A 24,948-nucleotide genomic window follows, 5' to 3' on the forward strand; every position below is an offset into this window, starting at 1 on the left:
CTAAGGAAAGGATTTGGATTGCTTTAAGGAAAGATTATCCAACTAGGGTTTATGGTGAAACCCTTAAGGAGTCTACAAGTATAAATAGACCCTATGGCCAAGGGAAATCAGCATCTCATCAAAAGTAGAGAACCCCTGGCCGATTTCCTCCTAGCCTCTCTCTCAAATCATCTTCTTTGCTATTTGGTGTTTGTAAGCTATTAGAGGAGTGACAATTGTGACTCTAGAGCTCCAAGACAACAAGATCAAACAAGAGATTCAAAGGTAAACTTCTAGATCTGATTTTGTATTGTTCTTATACTTAATTAATGATTAGAAGTCTTGGATTCAAAGCATGTTTAATTAGAAAGCCTAGATCCAAGCATTAGGGTTTTGCATGTGCACATAGGAAAGTTCTTATGGGTAAAACCCATCAACAACATCATAAACCGTATGGGATTTTAGAACCTTTACCTGTACCCATGGGTAAATGGGAATACATCACCAGGGATTTTGTGACTAAGCTGCCCAGAACAAAGGACGGTCACGACCTGATTTGGGTGGTCGTTAATCGATTCACTAAGAGTGCACACTTCATAGCAACTAATGAAAGATGGTTTATGGATAAGCTTGCAAATGCTTATGTTAAGGAAGTGGTAAGACTTCACGGTGTTCCTTTAACGATTGCATCAGATCGTGATAGTCGATTCACGTCAAGATTCTGGAGGAGTCTACAAGAGGAATTGGGTACGGAATTGTGTTTCAGTACAGCTTATCATCTGCAGACCGATAGTCAGAGCGAAAGAACGATTCAAACGTTGGAGGATATGCTAAGAGCGTGTACCCCTAGAGTTCCAAGGTAACTGGGCTGAACACTTATCTCTGGTAGAATTTTCCTACAACAACAGTTACCATTCGAGCATCAAGATGGCACCTTATCAAGCCTTATATGGACAAAAGTGTTGTACGCCGTCTTGTTGGCTTGAAGCTGTAGAAAAGAGGTTTATGGGCCCCGAGATAGTCCATCAAACTGCTGAAAAGCTGAAAGTAATTAGGGAAAGGACGTTAGCAGCTCAAGATCGTCAGAAGAGCTATGCTGATAAGAAGAGACGACCGATGACATTCGAAGTTGGGGATTCAGTTTTGCTCAAAGTCTCATCGTGGAAGGGACTTATAAGATTTGGGAAACGAGGAAAGTTGAGTCACGGTTTATTGGACCGTTCAAAGTTCTTCAAAGGATTGGGAACCAAGCTTACAAGCTCGAATTACCCGAAGAACTAGATGGTATTCATAACACATTCCATGTGTGTTATTTGAGGAAGTTCACGGGAGAAGTTCACGACATAATTCCTATTTCAAAGTTAAGGATGGATGAGAATAAGAGGCTAATCGAAGAGCCCGAGGCGATTGTTAACCGTAAGATGAAGAAGTTGCGACGCAAGATGGTCGACTTAGTGCTTGTGCGATGGAAACATTCGAATGGGCCAAATCTCACCTGGGAAACGGAGAGTGACATGAGGAGTCGCTACCCGCATCTGTTGGCTGATGCATGATTCTAGGACAGAATCATCCTAAGGGGGGAGAGAATTGTAACGCCCGTGTTTCGAGGCTAAGCATTGATGCGATGATGTGATAGTCTAGGCAACCATTGTAACTCATTTTAAATTAATAAAGATGAATTACTTGAATATTATGTGAATTATGTGCTTTTGTGTGCTTATTACTTATTTATAATAATATAATAAATAAATGATAAAAATAAGCATAAAAAATAAAATGTTTGATAAACCCTATCTCTATGAATAAAGTTGTAGTGGTCGTGACAAGGATTTCGGGGATATAAATAACGTCGAAATTCGAGTTATAACGAAGAAGTTATGGCTCGTCGAAGTTTCGCGACAAAACCGGCACGATGATGTTCGACGTAAATAGTGAATTTACGATAAAAGACTTTTTAGCCTTAGTAATCTAAAAAAAGTCATAGTGTTCGTTAAACTGAGAGCGTCCATAAAAAGAACACCCAAATATGACTTCGTATGAGGAAGTTATGATTTTTCAAAGTTTCGGATTAGCAGTGCCAACCCAAAACTCGAATTTTAGATCGAGCGGTTTTTGGCCTACGCGACCTAAATGAGAATTGAAGATCTCATTAATAGGAACTCAACAATAAAATGAAAGGCGAAAACGGAGTCCGTATGTAGAAGTTATGAATTTTACGCGGTCATTTAACAGTATAATCTCCTCGTACTGTTAAATTTAAGATCGATCGAGAATTAGCCGATGGAGTCAAAATGAAAGTTGTATATTTTATTTTTACCTACGCATGGATATAAATAATGTCGAAAATGAAGCTCGTATGCGAAAGTTACGGGGTTTAGAAGTTCAACAGGGAGCTGCTGCAAAAGGGGTGACGTGGCACAATGTAGGCCACACACGTTTCGACACTAGAATGCTGACACCTGGCCATGGACTCGATGAGTTGGAGGTGGACTCGACGAGTCAAGCTGCCAGACAGCCTATAAATAGAGGTGTTTGTTTCCCTTCATTCTTCACACCTTCAACCTTCACGTTCTTTCTCTAAACTCTCTCTCTAACCCCCCCCCCCCAAACCCACCAAAAAGCCTAGGAAAAACTCCTAGTACTAGAAGAAAGCCTCGGAGAGCCCGAAGTCTTCGAGAAAAAAATTGGTTTGAAACTCTGCCCGCATAGAGCCCGGTTTTCAAGCAAACTTCTCGGTTTCGTCAAAGAAAATTATTTTAAGAAGCGAAGTGCTGTCCGAATCACTCCTTATCAGGTGAATGTATTGTCACTTTCATTTTACACTTAGATATGGAGTATTTTATATAAATTATGTGCTATGTGTATATATATGTTATCTGTTTACCTGAGATGCTTGTTGGATGAAAGATCTATACTTCTTTCTTTCGGATCTAAAACTTTTTCCTTCAGATCTACACTTTTTCATCTCAGATCTAAACTTTTTCTTTAGATCTAAATTGTATACTTTGAGATCTATGTTGGATGAAAGATCTGAACTTCTTTCTTTCAAATCTGAAACTTTTTCCTTCAGATCTACACTTTCTCATCTCAGATCTAAACTTTTTCTTCAGATCTAAACTGTATACTTTGAGATCTATGTTGGATGAAAGATCTGAACTTCTTTTCCTTCAGATCTGAACTTTTTCTTCAGATCTAGACCATATAAATATTTTATGTTTTGAAAGTTATGTTGGATGAAGGATGTAAACATTGTTTTTCAGATCTGGACTATATATGTATTTTACGCTTTAAGAGTTATGCTGGATAAAAGATGTAAGCTTTATTTTACAGATCTGGACCATGTATGTATTTTATATCTACAAATATGTTGGGTAGAACATGGGTAGATAAAATAGTTGGTGTGTGGTGAAATAAAATGATGAGAGGCCTCAATGTTGACGTTGATCCAGTCATCTAGTGGAGTATGGATGACGACCACAAAATTTTCTAGGAAGTCTAGTGGAACGCTAGCAGGCTCGCAACCTATAGGTGTTTGTGAACGAAGTGTTCACCGGTGTACTCCATCCCCCCATGGTTGCCTTACGAACACATATGGCTGAGGAATCCCCTTCGTAGTAGTATCAATCCCGATGTATTTCCTTAGGATAGGTCCCTTGGAATAGATGATTTAGGGACGTAAAGTGAGGATAACGGGAACGGGTAATCGGGTTAATGATTTGATGAAAATAATAAGGAACTTATTATTGTGGGTTGAAAACCCTATATGCTCACCAGGCTCCCCAGCCTAACCCACTCAGTTTCTTGTATTACAGGTAGTGGCAAAAGCATAGTTGGATGTTTTGAGGAGAGATTACGGATTTGAGGCAAGATAGTGATTTGTGGCGTAAGATGTTTATTTGTTTTTAGTTTATGCTTATGGTATGTATCGATGATTGACATCCCGAGTTTTTGTAATGTAATGGAAATAGATTTCTTTAAGAAATGCTTTGATAAAATTTATATCATATTTTTTTTGGGAACAAATTCCGCAATACTTTTCTTAATAAGTTACTCTGATTTTTATTAAAAAGCATAAATGAAATCGGTTTTTCTGGCCGTAAAAATGGGGATGTCACAGGTAGCTCTTTCAAGCAGTGTTTTCAGTTGATTATCGAACCTTGGTAGTGCAGAAAATCGCAAGAATGGCTCCACCAAAGGATCAAACAGCAGCTAATATCAAAGATAGCAAAACCATGTCTCTTCAATGTCCGGTGTTGTCTTCAACAAATTACACAGTATAGGCTATGAGGATGTGGGCTATCTTCAATGTTCACATGATGTGGGAGGCAATCTATCCGGGAGTCAATGGAGATGCCAAGAAGAATAACATTGCAATTGCACTTTTGTTTCAAGCCATACCAGAGGAGAAAACTTTGTTAATAGGGAATCTCGCAACCACAATGGAGATGTGGGATGTTCTCAAAACTCATCATTTGGGTGCGGATCGAATCTGAGAGGCGAGACTTCAAACTCTAATGGGAGAGTTTGAAAATTTGAAGATGTAGGACCAAGAGGTGATAGCCAAATTTGATAATAAGTTGTCTGAGTATGCTTCTCAAGGTACCTCACTTGGATCGGTTATGGAACAAACAAAATTGGTTAAGAAATTTCTTAATGGGTTACCAAAACGCTTTATTCATAAGGTGGCTTCTATAAAACAGGTTGTAGACTTGAAGACCATTGGTTATGATGATGTTGTGGGCCGACTTAAGGCTTATGAAGAAAGGATCAAAGTTGAGGAGATCCAACCCGAGCAAAATCATCTTTTGCTTGCAAATTCTGATGAAAAAACAAAAGAAAAAGAACATAGGTGTGAGCATTGTGGTTGTAGAAACTGTTGGTTCAAAACAAATGAACAATGCAAAAATGAAGAAAAGCTCTCGTGTATTATTCTGTCTTCAACAAATAACAGAAGGCTGGAATATATATATTAGGACTTTCAAATGAAAAAGTAAATGCTGGAAACATGAAAAGACTTAAGTAAAAGCAGGAAATATGAAAGACTTCAACTGTTATGAAGACAGACACGAGAGCACTTATTTCACTTTATTTCACTGACTTTGAATCAGTCTTCAACACCCCCTTTGATTCAAAGCTTCCAATGTCAATACAAGATCGGAGATGCTAAAAACGTGTAGGCAGAAGAGCCTTAGTGGACATGTCGGCCAATTGTTCTTCATTAGGACAGAACTCCACCTATATTACACTTGCTGCCACCAAATCTCGAATGTAGTGATGCTTAATTTCAATATGCTTGGTACGCCCATGCATAACTTGGTTTCTTGTCATGGTAACTATTGATTGACTATCACAGTAAATCACAATTGGTTCCCTTTGTTCTTGCATAAGATCACCCATAAGTCTTCGTAACCACACAACTTGACACGCGGTAATTGTGACTGCCACATATTCCGCCTCAGTTGATGATAAAGCTATCGTTGCTTGGTAAACTTCCCATTTTTGTTGTGTAGCTAACGCAAGAATTAACCTTATTGTTTCAATTCTTGTCATTGTTGTTATCCAGCTAATGCAAGAATTAACCTTATTGTCTCAATTCTTGCCACCGGTGAAAATGTTTCATTCAAATCTACACCCTGTTCTTGTCGAAAACCACGAGAAACTAATCTTGCTTTATGCTTTTGGAGACTACTATCGGCATTGAACTTTGTTTTAAAAATCCATTTCAAAGGAATTGGATGCTTACCAGTTTGAGATTCCACCAGATCCCATGTCTCGTTCTCGTTCTTTTTGATCGCCATAATTTCTTCCTCCATTTATTTCTTCCAATTATCATGCTAAAGTGTCACATCTGCTGAGACTTGATCACCAGCGAATAGGGCTAGAGTGCTATTATAAATGTCATTCAAGTTCCTATATCTGAGTGGTGGAGTTTCTGGAGACGACACATCAGAAGAGCCAGATGAGGTCCTCGAGGGCGTAGCAGAATATGATTCAACGTGAGTTGAGCTCGGTGTCGGACTTGATAGAGGAGACATGGGTGTATTGATTGGATGATCATGCACTACATCTTCTACATTTTAAGATGAATTTGGCTGTGGCATTAAGTTTATGTGAACAGATGTATCCACATAACTTGAATAATCTTCAAAAATCACATCACGACTGATAACAATATTCTTATTTATAGGATCAACTAACTTGTAGGCCTTTGACATTGTACAATAGCCCACAGAGATGTATTTATTGGACTTGTTTTTTCTCTGTGATTCCGTTTTGCTCAGGTGTGTAAGGAGCTGTGAATTCTCGTCTTATTCCTTCTTCTTCACATAATGTAGTGAATTCCTTTGACATGAATTCGCTGCCTCTATCAGTTCTTAAAATCTTGATTACAACGTTTCCTTGATTATCAACAAGGGCTTTGAATTTTTTGAAGTGCTCGCAAGCTTCAGATTTCGCTTTGATGAAGTAGACCCAGCACATACGAGTGAAATTATCAATAAAAAAGCAAGATGTTCTTACTCCCTGAGTGTGATTCTGTCCTCATTGGACCACATATATCTGCACATACTATCTTCAGTTTTTCTGTTGCTCGTCTTGCTTGCCCCTTCGAAAAGGATCTTCGTGTTTGCTAACCTAAGACACGCCCTTCACACACATAGGTGGAATCTTTTATTGTTGGCAGCCTGTTCACCATTTGTTTGCTTGTTAATAGTTGTAGACCTTTTACATACAAATGACCATATCGATAGTGCCATAATCTTGACTCATCATCCTTGCTACTCATCATCATATATCCTTCTTTTCGTGAAAAATCTACTGGAAACATTCTATTTCTAGTCATTTTTTAGTATAATGGAACTTCACCATTTTGTTTCTTTACCACACAAGCATCATTTTCAAATTCTATCTTCAATCCATTTTCAATTAACTGGCCAACACTTATCAGATTATGGGCCAGACCTGGTGCAAAATGAACATCATTGATGAGTTTATCCTTTCCTTCGATGCAAACCGTCACATATCCTATTCCTCCTATCGCAACTGGTTGATCGTTGCCGAGATGAACACGTGATTTTCCTGTCTTGTTCAGGCTTTTGAACTTGTCACGTACACCGGTTATATGATTAGAGCATGCACTATCTATATAATATATATCCTTTGTGACATCAATCGGATGAATGAGGGTCATGAACAAGTAATCTTCCTTCTCTTCAAATTCCTCTTCAGTGTACTTTGCTTGGTTTTGCTTTGTCCAACAATCTTCTTCTTTATGACCAAACTTCTTACAATGATCACAATGAACTAGTGACCCTTGTGATCTCCCTCGACCACGACCACGAGATGATGCTCTGCCTCTTCCTCGACCAAAGGAATATCTACCTTGTTCTCCTTCGATCTGAAATGCACGTTCTCCATCTTGTGTCTGAGATCTGTTGATTCTTGCTTCATGTGCTTGTAGTGAGCCCATCAGTTCATCAAAGGAAAATGTTGCAAGATCCTTTGACTGTTCAATAGCCGCCACAACATGGTCGAATTTAGAAGGTAGACTCCTCAGTAATTTTGCAACAACAACTTCATCAGAGATTTTATCTCCATAAGCACACATCTGAATCACAATCGAAGATCTTTTTCCAGGTACTCTTGAACAGTTTCACTTGGTTTCATGTTTAAGGTCTCGAACTGCCTTCTTAGGGACTGGAGTTTAACTGTGATCACCGTTGCTGATCCTTGATATTCAGTTTTGAGAATGTTCCAGGCATCTCGTGATGTGACTGCTGCAACAATTCTAGGAAAGATTGTTTCATCAACAGTTGGATGAAAAACAAGGCTTTTGTATCTTTCTTTTGATTTTCTTTTTGACATGTCTCATATGTGCTTGCTTCTGCATACCCATTTTCAACAAAATCCCACAAATCTTTTGACTTGAACAAAGTCTTCATTTTGGTACTCCAAAACTCGTAAGAGTCTCCCTTAAAGATTGGAATTTGAGGGTGAGGTTCAGTGCCATAAAAAAACAAAGAGACTTAGGAATGCAACCTAAGATCTGATACCACAATGTTGGTTCAAAACAAATGAACAATGCAAAAATGAAGAAAAGCTCTCATGTATTATTTTGTCTTCAACAAAGAACAGAAGGCTGCAATATATAGCAGGACTTACAACTGAAAAAGTAAATGCTGGAAACATGAAAAGACTTAAGTAAAAGCAAGAAATATTAAAGACTTCAACTGTTATGAAGACAGACACGAGAGCACTTATTTCACTAAGTTTGAATCAGTCTTCAACAGAAACTCGAATTGGGAAGACTATGGGCGTGCCCGAGGTGGAGGTCGAGGGTCCGGGAAAAGTCGAGGAGATGGTCGAGTACAACGAGACAAGATCCACATGAAGTGTTACAAGTGCAATGAGACCGGACATTACATATCGGAGTGTCCATTGTGGGAGAAAAAGAATGAGCTCAACTTGATGCGGTGCGAAGACGAGGAACTGACACTGCTCTAAATGAGCAACCTGATTAAAGGGGTGATTGTTGGAATTAATCAGGTTTAGTTTTTGGATTTAAATTGAATAAGCTTGGGTTCAATGGTTTAATCCATTTTGCATGGCAGGAACTTGAAGAGCAAAAGAATTTGTTGTTAGGTTCATTTAGTAATTTATTTAAATAGTTGGTATATGCTTTGTCAGCGTGATCTTTAGGTAGAAATAGTCAAATATGATATAGTCTAGTAGGACCTATTATTTTGGCTAGTCTTTTGGTTCACAGGCTGTCACTGAAGAGGCTATTTATAGTCATTAGTTGTTTAATAAATAAACGTAGCTTTTTGTGCACCTCACTTCTTTTACCCTCTGTATTTGTTTATTGAATATATGAAGCCTTTTCTATTTTTCTTGCAACGTGAGTTTCTCATAAATAATATGTGAGTAGTGTGTGTTGTGTATGTTTTTTCAAAAGCCTGTACCAACATTACCACCTCCACAAAACATATTGGCTTGCCAAACTCATTGAAGACAAGATTATTGCACCCCACTAGTCCTCTCCACGACCCCTAAATGTGCGTCACCAGCCCACGTCGCGTTCTGGGTCAACCTCCACATCTCCGGACTTATTGTCGCCGCCAACCACCACTAGCACCACGTTACCACTCCGCCGCTTGTCGCTATCGAAAGTTCAAACCTTTCATGCCCAATGACTTTTTTTCCATTGTCCGGAGAAGTTCCACCTTGGCTATCATTGCAACCCTCCCCAATTTCTCATTCTAGTAAAAGATGAGCCTGTGTTTGACTCATTGAGTTACACTATACACCGCCATGGCCGTTTCACCGTCCACCGACAACAATCACTTCCTAACTCTTTCCCCCACCGCACTCCATGGCACCACATCACCCCACTTCCTACAGCTCACCGGTCGTTTATTAGGTCACCTCGTCAATATTCTGGTTAACTCTGGTAGCATACATGATATTATCAAACCCTAGGTCGCTTCTTTCTTGGGTCTCACTACCGACACCAAGGCATCCTCTCCTGTTATGATCGGTGATGGTAATTACATCAGATGTATGTATAGGTTAGTGCAACCACATAACCCTGCACCTAGGAGAAGCAACCTTCACCGTCTCACCGTTTATCCTTCTAGTAGCCGATGCCGATATCATCCTGGTGATGACTTAGTTGAGTTCATTCGGACCCCCACACAACAGATTACTCCATTCCTTCAATTACTTTCCCACACAATGGTAAGACCATTACCTTATGTGGTGATCCCATGCTAACACATATGTCTCATTCTTCCATCTCTCATTTAATCCAAAAACAATCTATTTCTTCCTATTTTGCCATCATGTTTGACCCACTACCAATCGTACCAGACCCCATTCCCACCGTCGAACCCCTCCCCCGTTTGTTACTAATCTCCTGCACCACTATCACTCCATTTTTGAGAAACCAATTGGCCTACCCCCAAACTGAACCCACGACCACCACATCCACCAGTTACCTACACTAGTACAGAAGATGTTTAATAAAGCGGTTTATTTTATTCTTTGATGCGGTTATTCAACCGCTTCAAAAAATATAGCATTATAAAATAGTGTTGTTTTTTGAGGCGGTTCTTAAACCGCCTTAGAAAATGTCCAAAACCACCTCATAAAAATAGCTTCATAAATGATACTTAATTTTTGATGCTGTCCAGAAGCGCCTTATAAATTATACTTATTTTTTGATGCTGTCTAGAACCGCCTTAAAAAATAGAGCTTCATAAAATAGGGTTATTGAGTTATTTTTTTATGTTGTTATTAAACAGCCTTAGAAACACAATTACTTTTTGATGCTGTTATTAAACAGCCTTAGAAAATAGAGTTATTTTTTGATGCTGTTATTGAACAGCCTTAGAAAATAAACGGCCTTTTAAAATACAATACGAATTGCAACATAAAATATCATAAACTGCTTGATTTACAATACAGAAACAAAACAACAAAAAATCATAATAGATATAAAGGCACAAACAATACAAGAGATTCAAATTATCTTAATAAAAAATCACATTCTTTCCTAACCTTTTCATCCTTTTCTAACCTTTTCATCCTTTTCTAACCTTTTCATCCTTGTATCTATTTACAAATTGATATAATAACTTTAGGTATGTAAGTTGTTTAGGAAGTTAACTATAGAAGCATATTCAAGTTTTTTTTAATATAGACATGTTCAGTTTCGTTATCACCATTTTCATATGGCCCCTCTTCGGTATCTTGCAGACTTTTGGAGATGATGCCCACCTTTGACTCTGTTACCTCACTTGGCTAGCAATTCAGAAGCTAATTAAATTACAAAGTAATTTTATCAAAAGGCATACAATCCATTTAATTAAAAGGTAAATTACACAGGTTAGAAATATTATCAATACAAAGGAAAAAACTTGCCTTGATTCAATTTTTGTAGATAAAAGACATGAGATTGTTTTTTTTAGGTTTTTTCTACCTTTATATCTTCCCCTGCATAGTGTAACGACCCAAAAATCACGACTAAAAATTTCTTTTAAAACATTACTAAAACTAGATTTATAAAAACGTATCATAAGTTAAACATAACTTTCGAGTGTTAAATTCAAAACATAATATCATTATCAGAGTCAAACATTCCCAGGCTAACTGACTATGGTGTGTGCTCTGCAATCTTCCCGGGCTCCTCTTTTGAAAACCGAGTACCTGAAACCAAAACTGAAAATCATAAGCACGAAGCTTAGTGAGCTCCCCCAATTACCACATACCACGCAATAGCATATAAAGCACATACTGGGCCTTGCCCACTGCATCGGAACGAAGTCCGGACTAACTGGGGCCTTGCCCCCTACATCGGACCGAAGTCCGAAGCTGACTGGGACCTTGTCCCCTACATCGGACCGGAGTCCAAAGCTGACTGGGACCTTGTCCCCTACATCGGACCGGAGTCCAAAGCTGACTGGGACCTTGTCCCCTACATCGGACCGATGTCCGAAGCTGACTGGGACCTTGTCCCCTACATCGGACCGAAGTCCGAAGCTGACTGGGACCTTGTCCCCTACATAGGACCGAAGTCCGAAGCTGACTGAACATAGCATAAACATATCAACTAGCATAAACACATAAATCCTGTCTGAGCCACGAAGGCGTTAAACATACTAACTACTACATCGGACCGAAGTCCAAAGCTGACTGGGACCTCTAACTCGAATGGTTACCTATCATGCCAAAAAAATGTCCAAACTCACACATAAGAATAGATCTAGGTGCAAAGGGAGTCCAAGCAACAGCTTATTACCTCCAATTGATCTGAAATGTCTTCTCAATCCTGGATCTACAGTCCCTTCTTGCACCTCCAAGGCCTTTCTTCCTTCTCCAAGCTTTAGTGCACTCTTCAAGGCAAGATCTAGCTCAAAAACGGATATGGTGGCTAGGGTTTGGTGTTCTGGGGTAGAGAGGCAGTAAAGGAACCCTAAGGAGGAGAATGAGACATTTAAATAAGCTCCAAGTCCCGGATTTAGGGTTTTCCTTGCTCAGACCAGACTCGCCGAGTCACCTTGGCCGACTCGCCGAGTCGGTCGCTTATACCTTATCCTGGATCCCGCTCGGACTCGCCGAGTCCCTCCATGGACTCGCCGAGTCTCCCCTTAAAATTGAGGTTTTCTTTCTTTTCTTGGCTTTCCAAACTTTGGGGTGTTACAACTCTCCCCCACTTAAAGTAAACTTCGTCCTCGAAGTTTGCTACGACCAACTGTCCTGCGAACTGCCTCCAACTCTCTGTCTGGGAAAACTAACACCCTTTTGTCCATCACTCCAGCCACTTACAGTGCTGGTCACTACTGTTGGTACATACTGAATCCTTTTCTTTTCCATAATTTCCTCAACGTTACTTCCTCCGACTGAAAATCCTGTTGCCCCTCATCCGCCTACTGGATGCACTGAGACTACCCAGGTCTAACTAACCTGCCGATACCTGAGTTACCGGACTCCCACCGGTCACTACACTCCATCGCAATCTCCTAGTCGCCTCCCGCGACTCCTGAAGATATTTCGACCATCTATAACTGTTCTATCCACTCTGCCGCTCATGCTGAAACGATGCTGCTGGAACCAGCTTGCTTATCTCCCATCTAATTACTCAACTCCTACTAACTCGAGCCTTCCATCCTTAAGGAAAAGCTGCCTACCTAGCTATCCTTACAGATCACTTATACTTGGAAGAAGGCTCCACTGATCCTGCTGAGAGGGACTTGCCATTACCAGATCAACCAACTATACTAACACCGACCCTCATACTGCAACTATCCGAAGCACGGAACTACCTACAACACCGAGTTGCCTAAAACACTGAGCTGCCTGAAACACTGAATTGCCTGAAATGTTGCACTGATTGAAACACTGAACTGCCTGAAACACTGAACTGACTGAAATACTGAGCTGAATGAAACACTGAACTAAATGAAACACTGAACTGCCTGATACACTGAACTGACTGAAATACTGAGTTCCAACTCAACTGTGGAGTCAAAGGACTCCTCACTTAGCTGCTTCCACGACTTCTGAACGAAATCTTTCTCTGGAACTAGTTTCCACTAGTTATCATGTCACTGTGGTTCTAACAACCTTCCGATCCAACCGATCGGGTCCATACGTCACATCCTGACATCATCAATTCCACGACTAACAACATGATGGCTCCCAGACCGACAGTAGCCCTTAACATACCCGAACCCCAACAGTCCACTGCTACTCTGATCTCATAACTGATGTGACGATCTGTAGCCAAAATTGCTGACTTAGCCGTAACTGATCCATTTGGGAAATCCGAAATCTAACCCGTGGATTCCCATATCCTCACTGCTGCACCCGAACGGGTGGGAACTACTGCTTTCCCGCGTCCAACACACGCTCATGCTACCTGCCAATCTGATAAAGACTGCGACTACGCTCGCGGACTTACAACTCTCTAATACTATCTGGCTGCTAGTGAATGCTACGGCTACCCCCGCAGACTTACAACACCACTACTTCTATCTGACTGCTAGTGAATGCTACGGCTACCCCCGCACACTTACTACACTACTACTACTAGATATGTGCTCTCCTTTGAACGTCACAAGCTTCTTTGCCCAACCCCTTCTTTCTTCCACAACCTAACTTAAGAAATCAGAGTATCAGACATGTAGATTAAGTAATTTTATGAATCAAAATTATAAATTAGAAACATACATGTCAGTCTTGACGTTGGGTTGATCGCGATGGACAAAGATGATTATAGTGGAGGTCGACTCCTCAAAGATTATTCAGATTCATCACGGGTGAGAGGACCCAAGGATGTTGGTGAGGGCGGCAGTAGTCGATGATATTAGGGTTTGTGTGGCCAAATGAAATTAGATTAAGGAAATATAAAGGGGAAGAGAAAGGCATCGTGCGGGGAATGAAATTTTGGAAGGAGCTTCAGCCCGGGAACAAAAATAAAGAGGGAACTCAATCCAAAACCGCATCAAAAAAATGCATTTGCTATTACTTAGTTTTGGAAAACGGCATCAAAAAAATACATTTATTAGTGCGATTTTTAAAAGTAGCATCAAAAAATGCATTTATTAGTGCTTTTTAAGAGAACAACATCAAAAAATACATTTATTATTAGTGCGGTTTTAGAAAACAGTATCAAAAAATATATTTATTAGTGCGATTTTGAAAAACAACATAAAAAAAATGCATTTATTAGTGCTTTTAAAGAAAATAGCATCAAAAAATGCATTTGTTAGTGCGGTTCCTTGATTTATTAATGCTAAAGTGTTTTAATGGTGCGGTCGTAGGCTAAACCGCACCAAAAAAAAACCTCATCGTACTAAAAAATATGTTTTGTACTAGTGCTAATGTTGCACCGGTCAATGTTCGACCTTACTGACACCCCCATTTTCAAAAGGGTATTATGACATAACTCATTAAAGAAATGCTTCACGAAAGAATTATACGAACTAGCACCAGTCCCTTCTCTTCCCCGGTGCTCCTTGTCCATAAGAAAAATGGCTATTGGCGGTTTTGCGTTGATTATCGCGCACTCAACATCGTGACAAGACGGGACTGTTTTCTGATCCCCACGGTGGATGAATTGCTTGATGAACGGTATGGTTCTCGTTCTTTTATAAAAAATAGACCTCAGCTCTGGCTACTATCAACTACGAGTTTCAGCCAAAAGGATACACCCAAAATGGCTTTTCGTATAATCGATTGGCATTACGAGTTCCTTGTGATGCCCTTTGGGATCTCCAATGCCCAGTCTACGTTTCAAGTAGCCATGAACAACCTATTTCGTAACCGACTCTGACACTTCGTTCTTGTTTTTTTTATTACATATTGGTGTGCAGCCTAAGCCGTGAACAACACCTCATCCATCTATGCTCGGTCTTCGATACCCTTGCCAACAACTAGTATTATGGCAAATGATTGAAGTGCGTGTTTGTAGAACCACAAGTCCATTACTTGGGTCATATTATTTCAGCTACCGGGGTCTCCATTGACAATGATAAAATCACCACTATCCTAGATTGGAAGCCACCTACTACTGCCACTAGACTACGTGGATTTTTTGGTCTCACCGGTTACTACCACTGGTTTGTTCACAATTACGCATCTATCGTTGCCCCCCTCACATATTTGTTACAAACATACCAATTTCACTATAATGAAACTGTCATGTCTTGACCGTGAAACAAGCCATTACAACTCTACCCACGCTAGTCCTACCAGTTTTCTCGAAAACTTTTGAAGTCACCATAGATGCTTCCGGTTCTGGAGTAGGTGATGTATTATCTCAGGGAGACCACCCTATTGCCTTCTTTTTAATAAGAAGATGGGGGCTACACATGCAATCCTCATCCACCTATACTCGTGAACTTTATGCTATCACTAAACCGGTGTGTAAATGGCTCCAATATTTGTTGGGCCGCCACTTGTAAATATACACGGATCAACACATTCTACGACACCTTTTAATACAGGTGATCCAAACCCCCGATCAACATAAGTGGGCCGCAAAGCTACTGGGCTTCGACTTTGAAATCTTATACAAACTGGGCCGAGAAAATAAAGTTGTTGGTGCCGTAAGAACATGTCACTCACAACCCCCACCTTTCCATGGCTTGAAGTGATCTGATGACACTACACCACAACCAAGGGTCTCGAGTTTCTACAACAACTAGCTTCCTCCCCACACTATGTCCATGACGGCTTAGTCTACTGCATCGGCCGGATTGTTATTCCCGATGTCTCTGATCTTCTTTATATGGTCACCGCTGAGCACCATGTCACTCCACTCGGTGGCCACTCCAGCCTACAACCGACACTATGATGCCTCTCCTCTTCCTTCTATTGGTCACGAATAACATAATCAATCAAAGAGTTCATCAAGTGTTGCCCCACATGTCAACAGGTTAAATATGTGACTCATAAGCGATACGGTCTCATGCAACCCTTACCTATTCCCCACCAGGTTTAGTATGACCTAGCCATGCACTTTATTACCTAATTGCCACCATCACAGGGGAAGACCACAATCTGCATTATCCTTGATTGACTCTCCAAAAGTGCACATTCTTTCGAATTGCCACCAAACTACACCATGGTCACATTAGCTCCACACTTTCTCCAAACCGTTTACCACCTCCATGTATTTCCACGTTCCATCATCTCCAATTGCGACCCTTATTCCTCAGTCATTTTTGGCAAGAATTATTTAAAAAAACTAGGCACAACTCTCCAACATTCCAATGCTTACCACTCCCAAAGCGACATTCAATCGGAGGTGGTCAACCACTGTCTCGAGTCATATTTGTGTTGTTTTGCCAGTGCCGAATCCATTACTTGGCACCGCCACCTCTACTTGGTGGAATACCGGTGCAACTCAACCCACCATAGCTTTATTGGAATGTGGCCTTTCTAGACACTCTATGGAAGACCACCACCCACTCTCCCAGATTACATTTCAGAGTCCTCCACCATCGCGTCCATCGACGACACACCACTTACTCATAGTCGACTCCTGGATCAGCTAAAAGCCTAGATCAACTGAAAGCCATCTTGGCCACCTCACAAGCACGCATGACCACAAGTGCCGAAAAACATCGGATAGAAAAAGTCTTTTAACCAGGTGAATGAGTATATGTCAAACTCCGCACTTACCGACAAACCTCAGTCGCCAGTCGCCAGTCGCACAAATTATCTCGTCAATACTTTGGTCCGCTTAAGATAAATGCCAATATTGAACAAGTTGCTTACCGACTGGATCCATCCTATGTTCCACGTCTTGCTCCTCCATCCGTGTCATGGCGATCCAAATGAGCAACGTGCACCACTACCCTTCTTGGCAATGGACGAAAACCTGATCATGCTACCCACTTCCATCATGCGTTTTGGGCCATCCGGTCCCCTGACTCCAGCCAACATCAAGTTTTGGTACATTGGCACGGCTGCGATTCTAGTGAAGCTACTTGGGAAGACCTAAATGAGTTTCAAAACAATTACCCAATCTTTTGGGGTTCCCATAAACCAAACACCATCATTCACGACCTTGAGGACAAGGTCGATGTTCGCCTGACTGACATTGATAGCAACATCATTGAAAGAGCCCACATCACAATAGAATGACCCAAACGTAATCAGACTATACAAGCCCGTTATCGTGATTAAGAAGATGGATTCAACTACAAGTCATTAGTCAATTTCTTTGTTTGAGTCGATTAGGATTAGGTCAACCAATAAATCATGTGTCCTTTAAAAAGGCTTGCACGTTAGTTTTCCATGTTTCTTTTAATTCTCCTTTTCTTATGCCAGTAGACATAGGTGTTGTTTGCTTTTTCAAAGCGAAAACGGCTGAAGTCTATAACCCTCAGCAGTAGAAGAAAGTGGATCAAACGGCTACAGCCTTTAATAAGAAGTTTGTTTGTTTTTTAACATTTGCACGTTGCTGCAATAAACTGAAATTAACTATATAATAATATAAAATAAATCTAAATAAAAAATTTATTTAGTTTAATCATATGCAAATCAAATATAAATATCATTGTGATGATATGATTTTTAAAGAGGTTTATATAAGAGAATTAAACATAATATTTACTAAATAACAATAAATAAAATCGTTAATTTAACTAAAAACATGTTTAGTTTTGTTAAAATTTTGAAGACGATGATTATTTTTCCGGTTAACTTCAATAAATTTGGTAATTTTAATTATTAACTTTATAATTTATTAATATTTGGTTATAGACAATATAACACAAACTTTATATGCAATTTACCAAACGGTTTTGAAATTATATAAAATATACTCTAGTGGTTTATAGTATTCGTTAAATATTATTAAAATAATAAACATGTTGTTGAAAAAAATTAAAACAAATCTAAGTTGAGTAATATAACTTAAAGTAAGTGATAAGTGGTTTGAAGATGATGGCGCAGCGCTGCGCCGCGCAGTTTGAAGTTAGAAATATTGGAAAAAACAAACAGTTGCAAAAGACCAATGGTTGCATGTGTGCTGCGCGGCACAGCAATAAGTGGTCAGGATTGATTTTTTTGAAAAAACAAACAGCACCTTAGTTTTAGGAATGCATATAGTTTTAGGAATGCATAGTTGCAGCTTTTTCTTTTCAAATATTTAATTTTAGGAATGCATATAGTTTTAGGAATGCATAGTTGCAGCCTTTTCTTTTCAAATATTTAAGACTGATTCAGTTGGGAAATAGATCATCAGAAAATTGCTCTAAGCTTTATCTCTTCTTATTCTATTTTTTCGGGAGTCTCGCCAACTCAAATTGGCTATCATGGACTTTGTCTGCTGGTCTCCTGGTTCGTATCAGCAGCTATGAATGAAACTAAATCCAGGTAGAGATTTCTATCCTGTCCATAACAGAATAGCAGACAGATTTGGAATAGTAAATGATTTCATGAGTACATAAGTGCATTAGATGAAAGGGGAAAGGCCTACAAGCATGATCGATCCAGACACCAAACTCATCGAACCCAAACTAGACCCCACAACGACTCCACTAAAAGATGCATAATTCATAGCAGCCTAAGAACTTTCATCCACATCTGAATAAATACTCGAGTATGCCAAAATGGGATCAGAGAAATCAAAGCTAAGTCATAAATTTTTCAGATATCAGGAGTTCCCAAAACACAATCGTTTGACGAGATTTCCAAACATACTCTTCCAACAATGCCCCAACCCGCTTGCGATCAACAACCCTCTAGTTGTTTCCTCCCGATTTGAAACCTAATCATAGGTTGCTTGTGGTTCTCATATATGGAAAAGGAGGGAGCGAGAGGTCTGATAAACAGAAACATAATCAATGACTAAATTACAAATTTGTCCTATGGAATGTTTTTTGTTTTGGTCCAAAAAATAAATCATTTATTGATTTTGCTTGTTTATAGCATTTTTCTCTTTCTTTTCATATAAAATGACTATTTTCTATTACAAGTTCTATTTATTTAATAACAAGGAATAGGCAGTCATTGATGATGCTTACCCAAAGTGAAGTTGGTAAAGAGAGTAGATAACTTTTTTGCGATTCATTCGAAATAAGGTGAAAGTATGTTTCTATTGAAGTGGTTCAAGGATGAATCCTAACAACCTGTTGGCTCTGTTGGAGATGTAGAAATTCCGAGGTTAGGTCAGAAGCTTTTAAGGTACTTATATGTGGGCAGTCTCTAAAACAACCTCACTGCTCCTTTATCTTAATATATAGCATGATAATTATAACTATCTACATAAAGTATCAGTTAGTGGATAACAACAGATCGAAGCACTTGAATGCAGGTCACCAAACCTGATATTCTGTTTTTAAATTTTTTAGACGGGAATAAACCATGTGGATGTTACATATGTTGCCCATTTTTGTAAAGTGAAGTATAGAACGAGGACTCAACTTGGTCATGATTCCTTTTTTTAATAATAATGCATATCAGGTCATTGATATTCTGTATTATGATTATCCTTATTGTTGTTTTACAACTTCTACCGACCATAATAGCTCTTGGTGCTAGCCTCTAGCCATAGCTTTTTTGGAATGTAAAGTATTTGACTTTATAATTAATCCAAGTATTTGACTTTATTAATCCAACTTGATTTTCAATGTGATTAATAAATGAACCGAAGTAGGATAGGATAATAAATAAATTAATGTACGATGTCATTGGTGGATACAGGTTGACATAGTGGTTAATACAATTTTATTTTTATTATTAATGTTTGATGAACATTTCCTTACTAATTTTTTATAAACATATCAATAATACTTCGTCCGTCTCAAAATTATTGTCCACAGACCAAAGACATACATATTACGGAAACGAATATTACCACTAACTTTATTAAATAAAATGACAATTATACTATTTTGTTACATTTAACTTCATGGTAGTTTAACTAATAATGAGGGGTATTTTGGTAAATGCGATATTTATTTTTAGAAGTACACTATTATTTTGGGACAAACCCAAAAAAAAAAAATAAAAAAATAAAAAAAATAAAAAAAAATACTTAGACTATTAATATGTGACGGAGAAAGTTATTTTTTATCTTTTTTTTTTTTTTTTTGTATTCTTATAAAATATGAAATTTAAATTGCCCGGACCATTAGTTTGAACGCGTGGTTTGACAAACAAGGCTTTTAAAACTCATTCCCGGTAATGATATAAACATTTCACAGCAGGATCAAGTCATCAAGTGATAGATTATATAAGCATGAAAGTTTCATTTTTTTAAGTCATTACTACATCTCAAAATAAGTCTTGTGCTTTTCATCTTCTTGCTTGACATATTAGTTCCTTTTCCTTTTCCTTGGAGGAACATAATCATGGATACCAATTTAGTGTACAACCAATTTCGGCCGGTGGAGTCTTGCGCATACATTACAAAAGAGTACAAACAATTCTTAATGCCTTTAGTACACCAGTCAAGTTACGAAAACCTGTATAACAAACCTATGCCATGGATTGGGATATATGTCGCCTTAGCATCTTTGTTTTGCATCCTTGCAATGGTGGCTGATTTATTACATGGTTTGCAGAACAGAAAGCTATGGTTTCCGTGTAAATATTTCACTTTGAATGCAGCATCTCTTACTGTGATAGCTATTGCAATAAAGCTGCCAATGGATCTAAATAATATTATGTATGGTATTGTGGATCAGGCTGCAAAGCTTGGAAGCATGAGCTTTATGTGCACCATAATGGCAAATTTATTGCCTTCTCTAGCAACCATGGATAGCAAGGAACTTGTCTCAAACATCATAGCTTTAGGTGTTTTTGTAATCACCTTGGTTGTCAATATTTGCATTCAAATATACACAGGAATTCTCTTCTATTTCGAAGAGAATCCCAACGTCTTTGTGGGCGTTGTTTACAGATTCAGTATAGGACCGGTCCTTATGTGTGTTATTTATGCAATCATTTCTGTGGTCCCATTACTCATGTTGCTGATAATATATGCATGCTCATCTTTAGCAATTGTAAAGTCGTAACAAATTCTGGAATCGAAATACCAAGTGGCTCATGTAACAGCATTGAGGGATCAAGAACTGCAACAACCAGGAAGATTAACTGTTGAGAAACTAAAGCAACATGTGAGCAACTACTGGATCATGGCAGAAACCGGAAGCCCCCAATTCATGACTGCTTGTTCTACTACAACCTCTGCGTCTGGGGTAATATGTGCCTTAAGCACCGGCTAACAAATATATATTGTAATTTCAAATTTTCAATTTTTAGGGGACTATAGGTCGGATTATAAGTGGTCAACACCAGTGATTTTCATAATCCAGTTTATAGGAGTGATACTGGGTACGATAGCCCCACTTGCCAGATTTTTTGCAGCCTTACGCTTTAAGTTGTCAGTAAAATGGATTTGGAAACACCTCAAGGTCTCTAAAGTAGAGAGCTACTGAACTCAGAAGTTATATGATTGGAAACATAGTAGCATACCATTCCCATAATCCCATCCAGTGGCCGCAATTGCAAGGTTGTCATCCAGCATATGAAAGTCCTAATTCTCAGCATCTGTATAGGATTTCAAAAGGCATTCGTCGTATCATGCAAGATGATATCAGTGATTCCAATTTTCTTTGTGATATGTGCTTTGTGCTGTCTCCGTTGTTGGAAGTGGCTAAAGGGCTTGTTTCATGTCTCACGTGTTGAGTCAGTAGAAAATCCCAAGGAAGCGCAACTTGGAAAAGATAAAGATCTTAGCCAATATGTTTTGCAACTTGAAGATGACATGGAGTTTGCTGAGAGAACCTTGAAAGGCATTTTAAAATCTGTGAACCATTTGATCCGAAAGGCTGAAAAACAACAACCCAAACATCTTATCAAGCTGCTTGCAGAATCTAGAGGATTTGATGGGGTTGAAAATTTTGACAGCCATCATGTCCAGCCTTTACTTTCACAAGAATATCCTAACTGTTGGAGCTTACCATTGGTAACTCTCACAACAATCGCTATGTCTCTTCCTAACATCCAAAAGAATCTAGTTGATTGCTTGCTGATTCGTGGTGTGAGTGAAGGTCTTGTATATGTCAAACTTGTTGAAGAAAGCCTGAATGCTACTGATGACCATGTATGGATTCAAAAGGCTGCTCAAACGTTGTGGGTAGAAGTTGAAGTCTACAACAAATGGTTAGGAAACAAGTTGCAAAACCCTGATTCTCAACTGCATACAGCAGGACAGATTCTCCAGTTATTGAGGGATAAAGCTAAAAGCATGGTTATGGAGGCGGAAGGTACTAGTATTGGAGTCTCAAATGATAATACCAAACGAAGGTCTATTTCTGCCAACTCAATGTATCGTATCGCCGAAACAATGCTTCTTTCTTACCACACCAACATTGACGAACTTAGCCAAGAGGAACTATTTGTGCAGCTATCATTAATGATTTCTGATATATTGGCTGCATGTCTCACCAACTTACCCCATGTCATATTAATGAAATGCCACACAAGTGTCGTAGAAAGAAGGGAGTCGAGTGTCCATGCTGCAGCTCAGCTTCTCGGTGAGATTACACAGATAATCAACACCCTTCAAGAACGTGAACTTCCAAGTTTGAGTCCAGCCGAGTTAGCATCTATTGACAAGGGGCGTGCTTACTTAAAGAATCCCTACCCTTAAATGCAGTTTGTTTTCTTCGAGGAACATTTTATTTTTGTTGAATATTGTGTCTAATTTGTTGTGATTTCCTTTGATACTTCGTTTATGAATCAAATATGAACAGGATAATCTAGGTAATGAGATTTTCCAGGGAAAACCATTCTCAATAAAAGCATTCTAAAATGAGAGAGGCATGCCCCTTCAAGATTCCTCATACTTTGTATTAAGAAAGTTGCATACTTGACAAGTACTTGCTAGTAAGTCCTTGTATTTCATGTGTTGTACGTTTGTATAGTGTACTTGTTGAACATTTCCCTTTAGTGTTTGAATGATTTATAATAAGATGATTTTTGGCTTAATTTTAGGCGTGATTCAAGTTATGTTAAATGTGAATTGCGTTTTATATTGTTGTCTCCACTGATTTTATGCCAAAGAATAGCAGTTGTAAAATATTAATATCAAGCAATTGTAGTTGAAATCCCCTTTATTTACTATAAGATAGAAAAAATGTTCAATGGAAGCTTTTGAAAAAAAAAACATGTGATGAAATGTTCGAAGAAATATTTGCCTGATGTGACTAAAATAAGTATTTTTTTAATACTTTACTATTAAACAGATAGTCACTAAAAATGAGAATTTTTTTTGTATTTTATCGAGGCTCATCTAACTTAACAGTTTGGACGATAAATTAATCAAAATGACAATCATACCCACATTTTCTTGAACTCCTACATCTCAATCATTTCCTTGTTCAAACACTATGATAAATCCCCTACTCTAATGAACGAGTATGGTTTTTGCCACGTGGCATTCTTCAGCCCCTCTTTATAAACGTAAAATACCGAATATACCCTTATCCTCCAAGAATTATATGGGATTAAATCCGGCCTGCGAGTTAATTCATCATCAAATTAGGTTTCCTATTTCTATCAAGATTATGTTCAACATATGTTTAACCTAACCTCAAAAAATCAAGAATCGAATCTATTTTGAAATTGAATTTTGTATGCGATTTATGGGCTTCATATATACATCCAATCTCACAATCACTGACACTCTATATTCTCCCAACTTGATCCGTCCTGGAATCATCTCCATGTAATTGACTTTCTCACCTCTTCATTCCTCGCATCTACAATCTCGACCTTCACCACAAATCATCATATATATTGGTGTGAAAATGTTCCAATGATTCATTTTACAGATACTATCCGATTTGGCATTTTTATGTTTGATTTTTGCAAGGGTTTGAAATTTATTGCGATTTGAAGCATATCGGGTTAGTATTCTTTAGTTCTCAGATTAAATCGATTTTATGTTTTATTTTCACATGTCGTTTCTTCACATTCTCAATTTTGGTCTCTATCTTTACAATAATTAAGCAGGTTATATGGAGTTATTCTACACTCAAAATCCGCCTTAACATATGATTTTGTTATGCTCTAATTTTGGTTAATACTCAAACTCATATTGTTTGAAATTCAAAATTTTTCGAATTTTTCAAGGAGTATCCTATGTAATTGATGTCTTGATTTTTACTTAAAATTTAGAACTATCAAAGATTCCTTGCATGTAGTTGATGACATGTGTCAAGAAACATATTTTCGTGTACCATATGCATGCGATTTCATGAGTAAATCCATACTCAAAACATTTGATAAACAGAGAAACTGAATCCATGGTTTCTAGAGAAATCATGAGTAAATCCTTACTCAAAATGTTTGATAAACAGAGAAACTGAATCTGTGGTTTCTAGATAAAGAGTCCGGTTAATGCCGATAGTGAGTTCTATAACTGAGCTATGTGACTAGATGTAACCGCTTACGATGCTTCATTAGAGGTCGTGGATAAACTAAAGATAATTACCATCCGCTTCGTTTGATCTGTCGAGGTTGTAACTAGCAACCACAGGTGAGGGTGTCAACCCGTATAGATCTATACATACGTATCTCACTCTGATGATTAACGGTTATAGCAAAATGGGAGTAGTAAGTGGTTAAACTTAGGTAATGAATAGTATCTCACTATAAAGGCCATTAATTATGATATACGATATAGTTCCCTATAAAAGCCTAATAAGTTCGATGTATCCGTAGAAACATCTTTTACCCACTTAAATAGATGGTAAGTTTTTCCAAGTGCTTGTATAAATTCCAAGATAAGTTTTTCCTACATATGTATAAATACATGCAGGGTATAGAGATAACGATACAAAATTGATAAAAATTTATTTTACATGTTTTATGACATACATTTATCACATGAAATCATAAATATCTTATGACATAAAAATTATGACATGCAAATTTGCACGTAAA

The 24,948-nt window shown here is 38.4% G+C and overlaps 1 protein-coding gene across 1 annotated transcript; it reads left to right on the forward strand.

Moving 5' to 3' along the window:
• The first annotated feature begins 21,586 nt into the window (after positions 1 to 21,586).
• On the forward strand, positions 21,587 to 22,651 carry LOC145059786 (uncharacterized). Its single transcript, XM_079007573.1, has one exon. It carries the CDS (start codon positions 21,587 to 21,589, stop codon positions 22,649 to 22,651), a length of 1,065 nt encoding a protein of 354 aa, XP_078863699.1.
• Positions 22,652 to 24,948: the final 2,297 nt, after the last annotated feature.

The sequence above is a fragment of the Lactuca serriola genome, chromosome 6 (assembly GCF_051521515.1).
Source record: "Lactuca serriola cultivar US96UC23 chromosome 6, Lser_US96UC23_V15, whole genome shotgun sequence".
Lineage (NCBI taxonomy): Eukaryota > Viridiplantae > Streptophyta > Magnoliopsida > Asterales > Asteraceae > Lactuca > Lactuca serriola.

Coding starts and splice junctions, on each gene's coding strand:
- LOC145059786 (XM_079007573.1), top strand. CDS start 21,587: ATGATATCAGTGATTCCAATTTTCTTTGTGATATGTGCTTTGTGCTGT.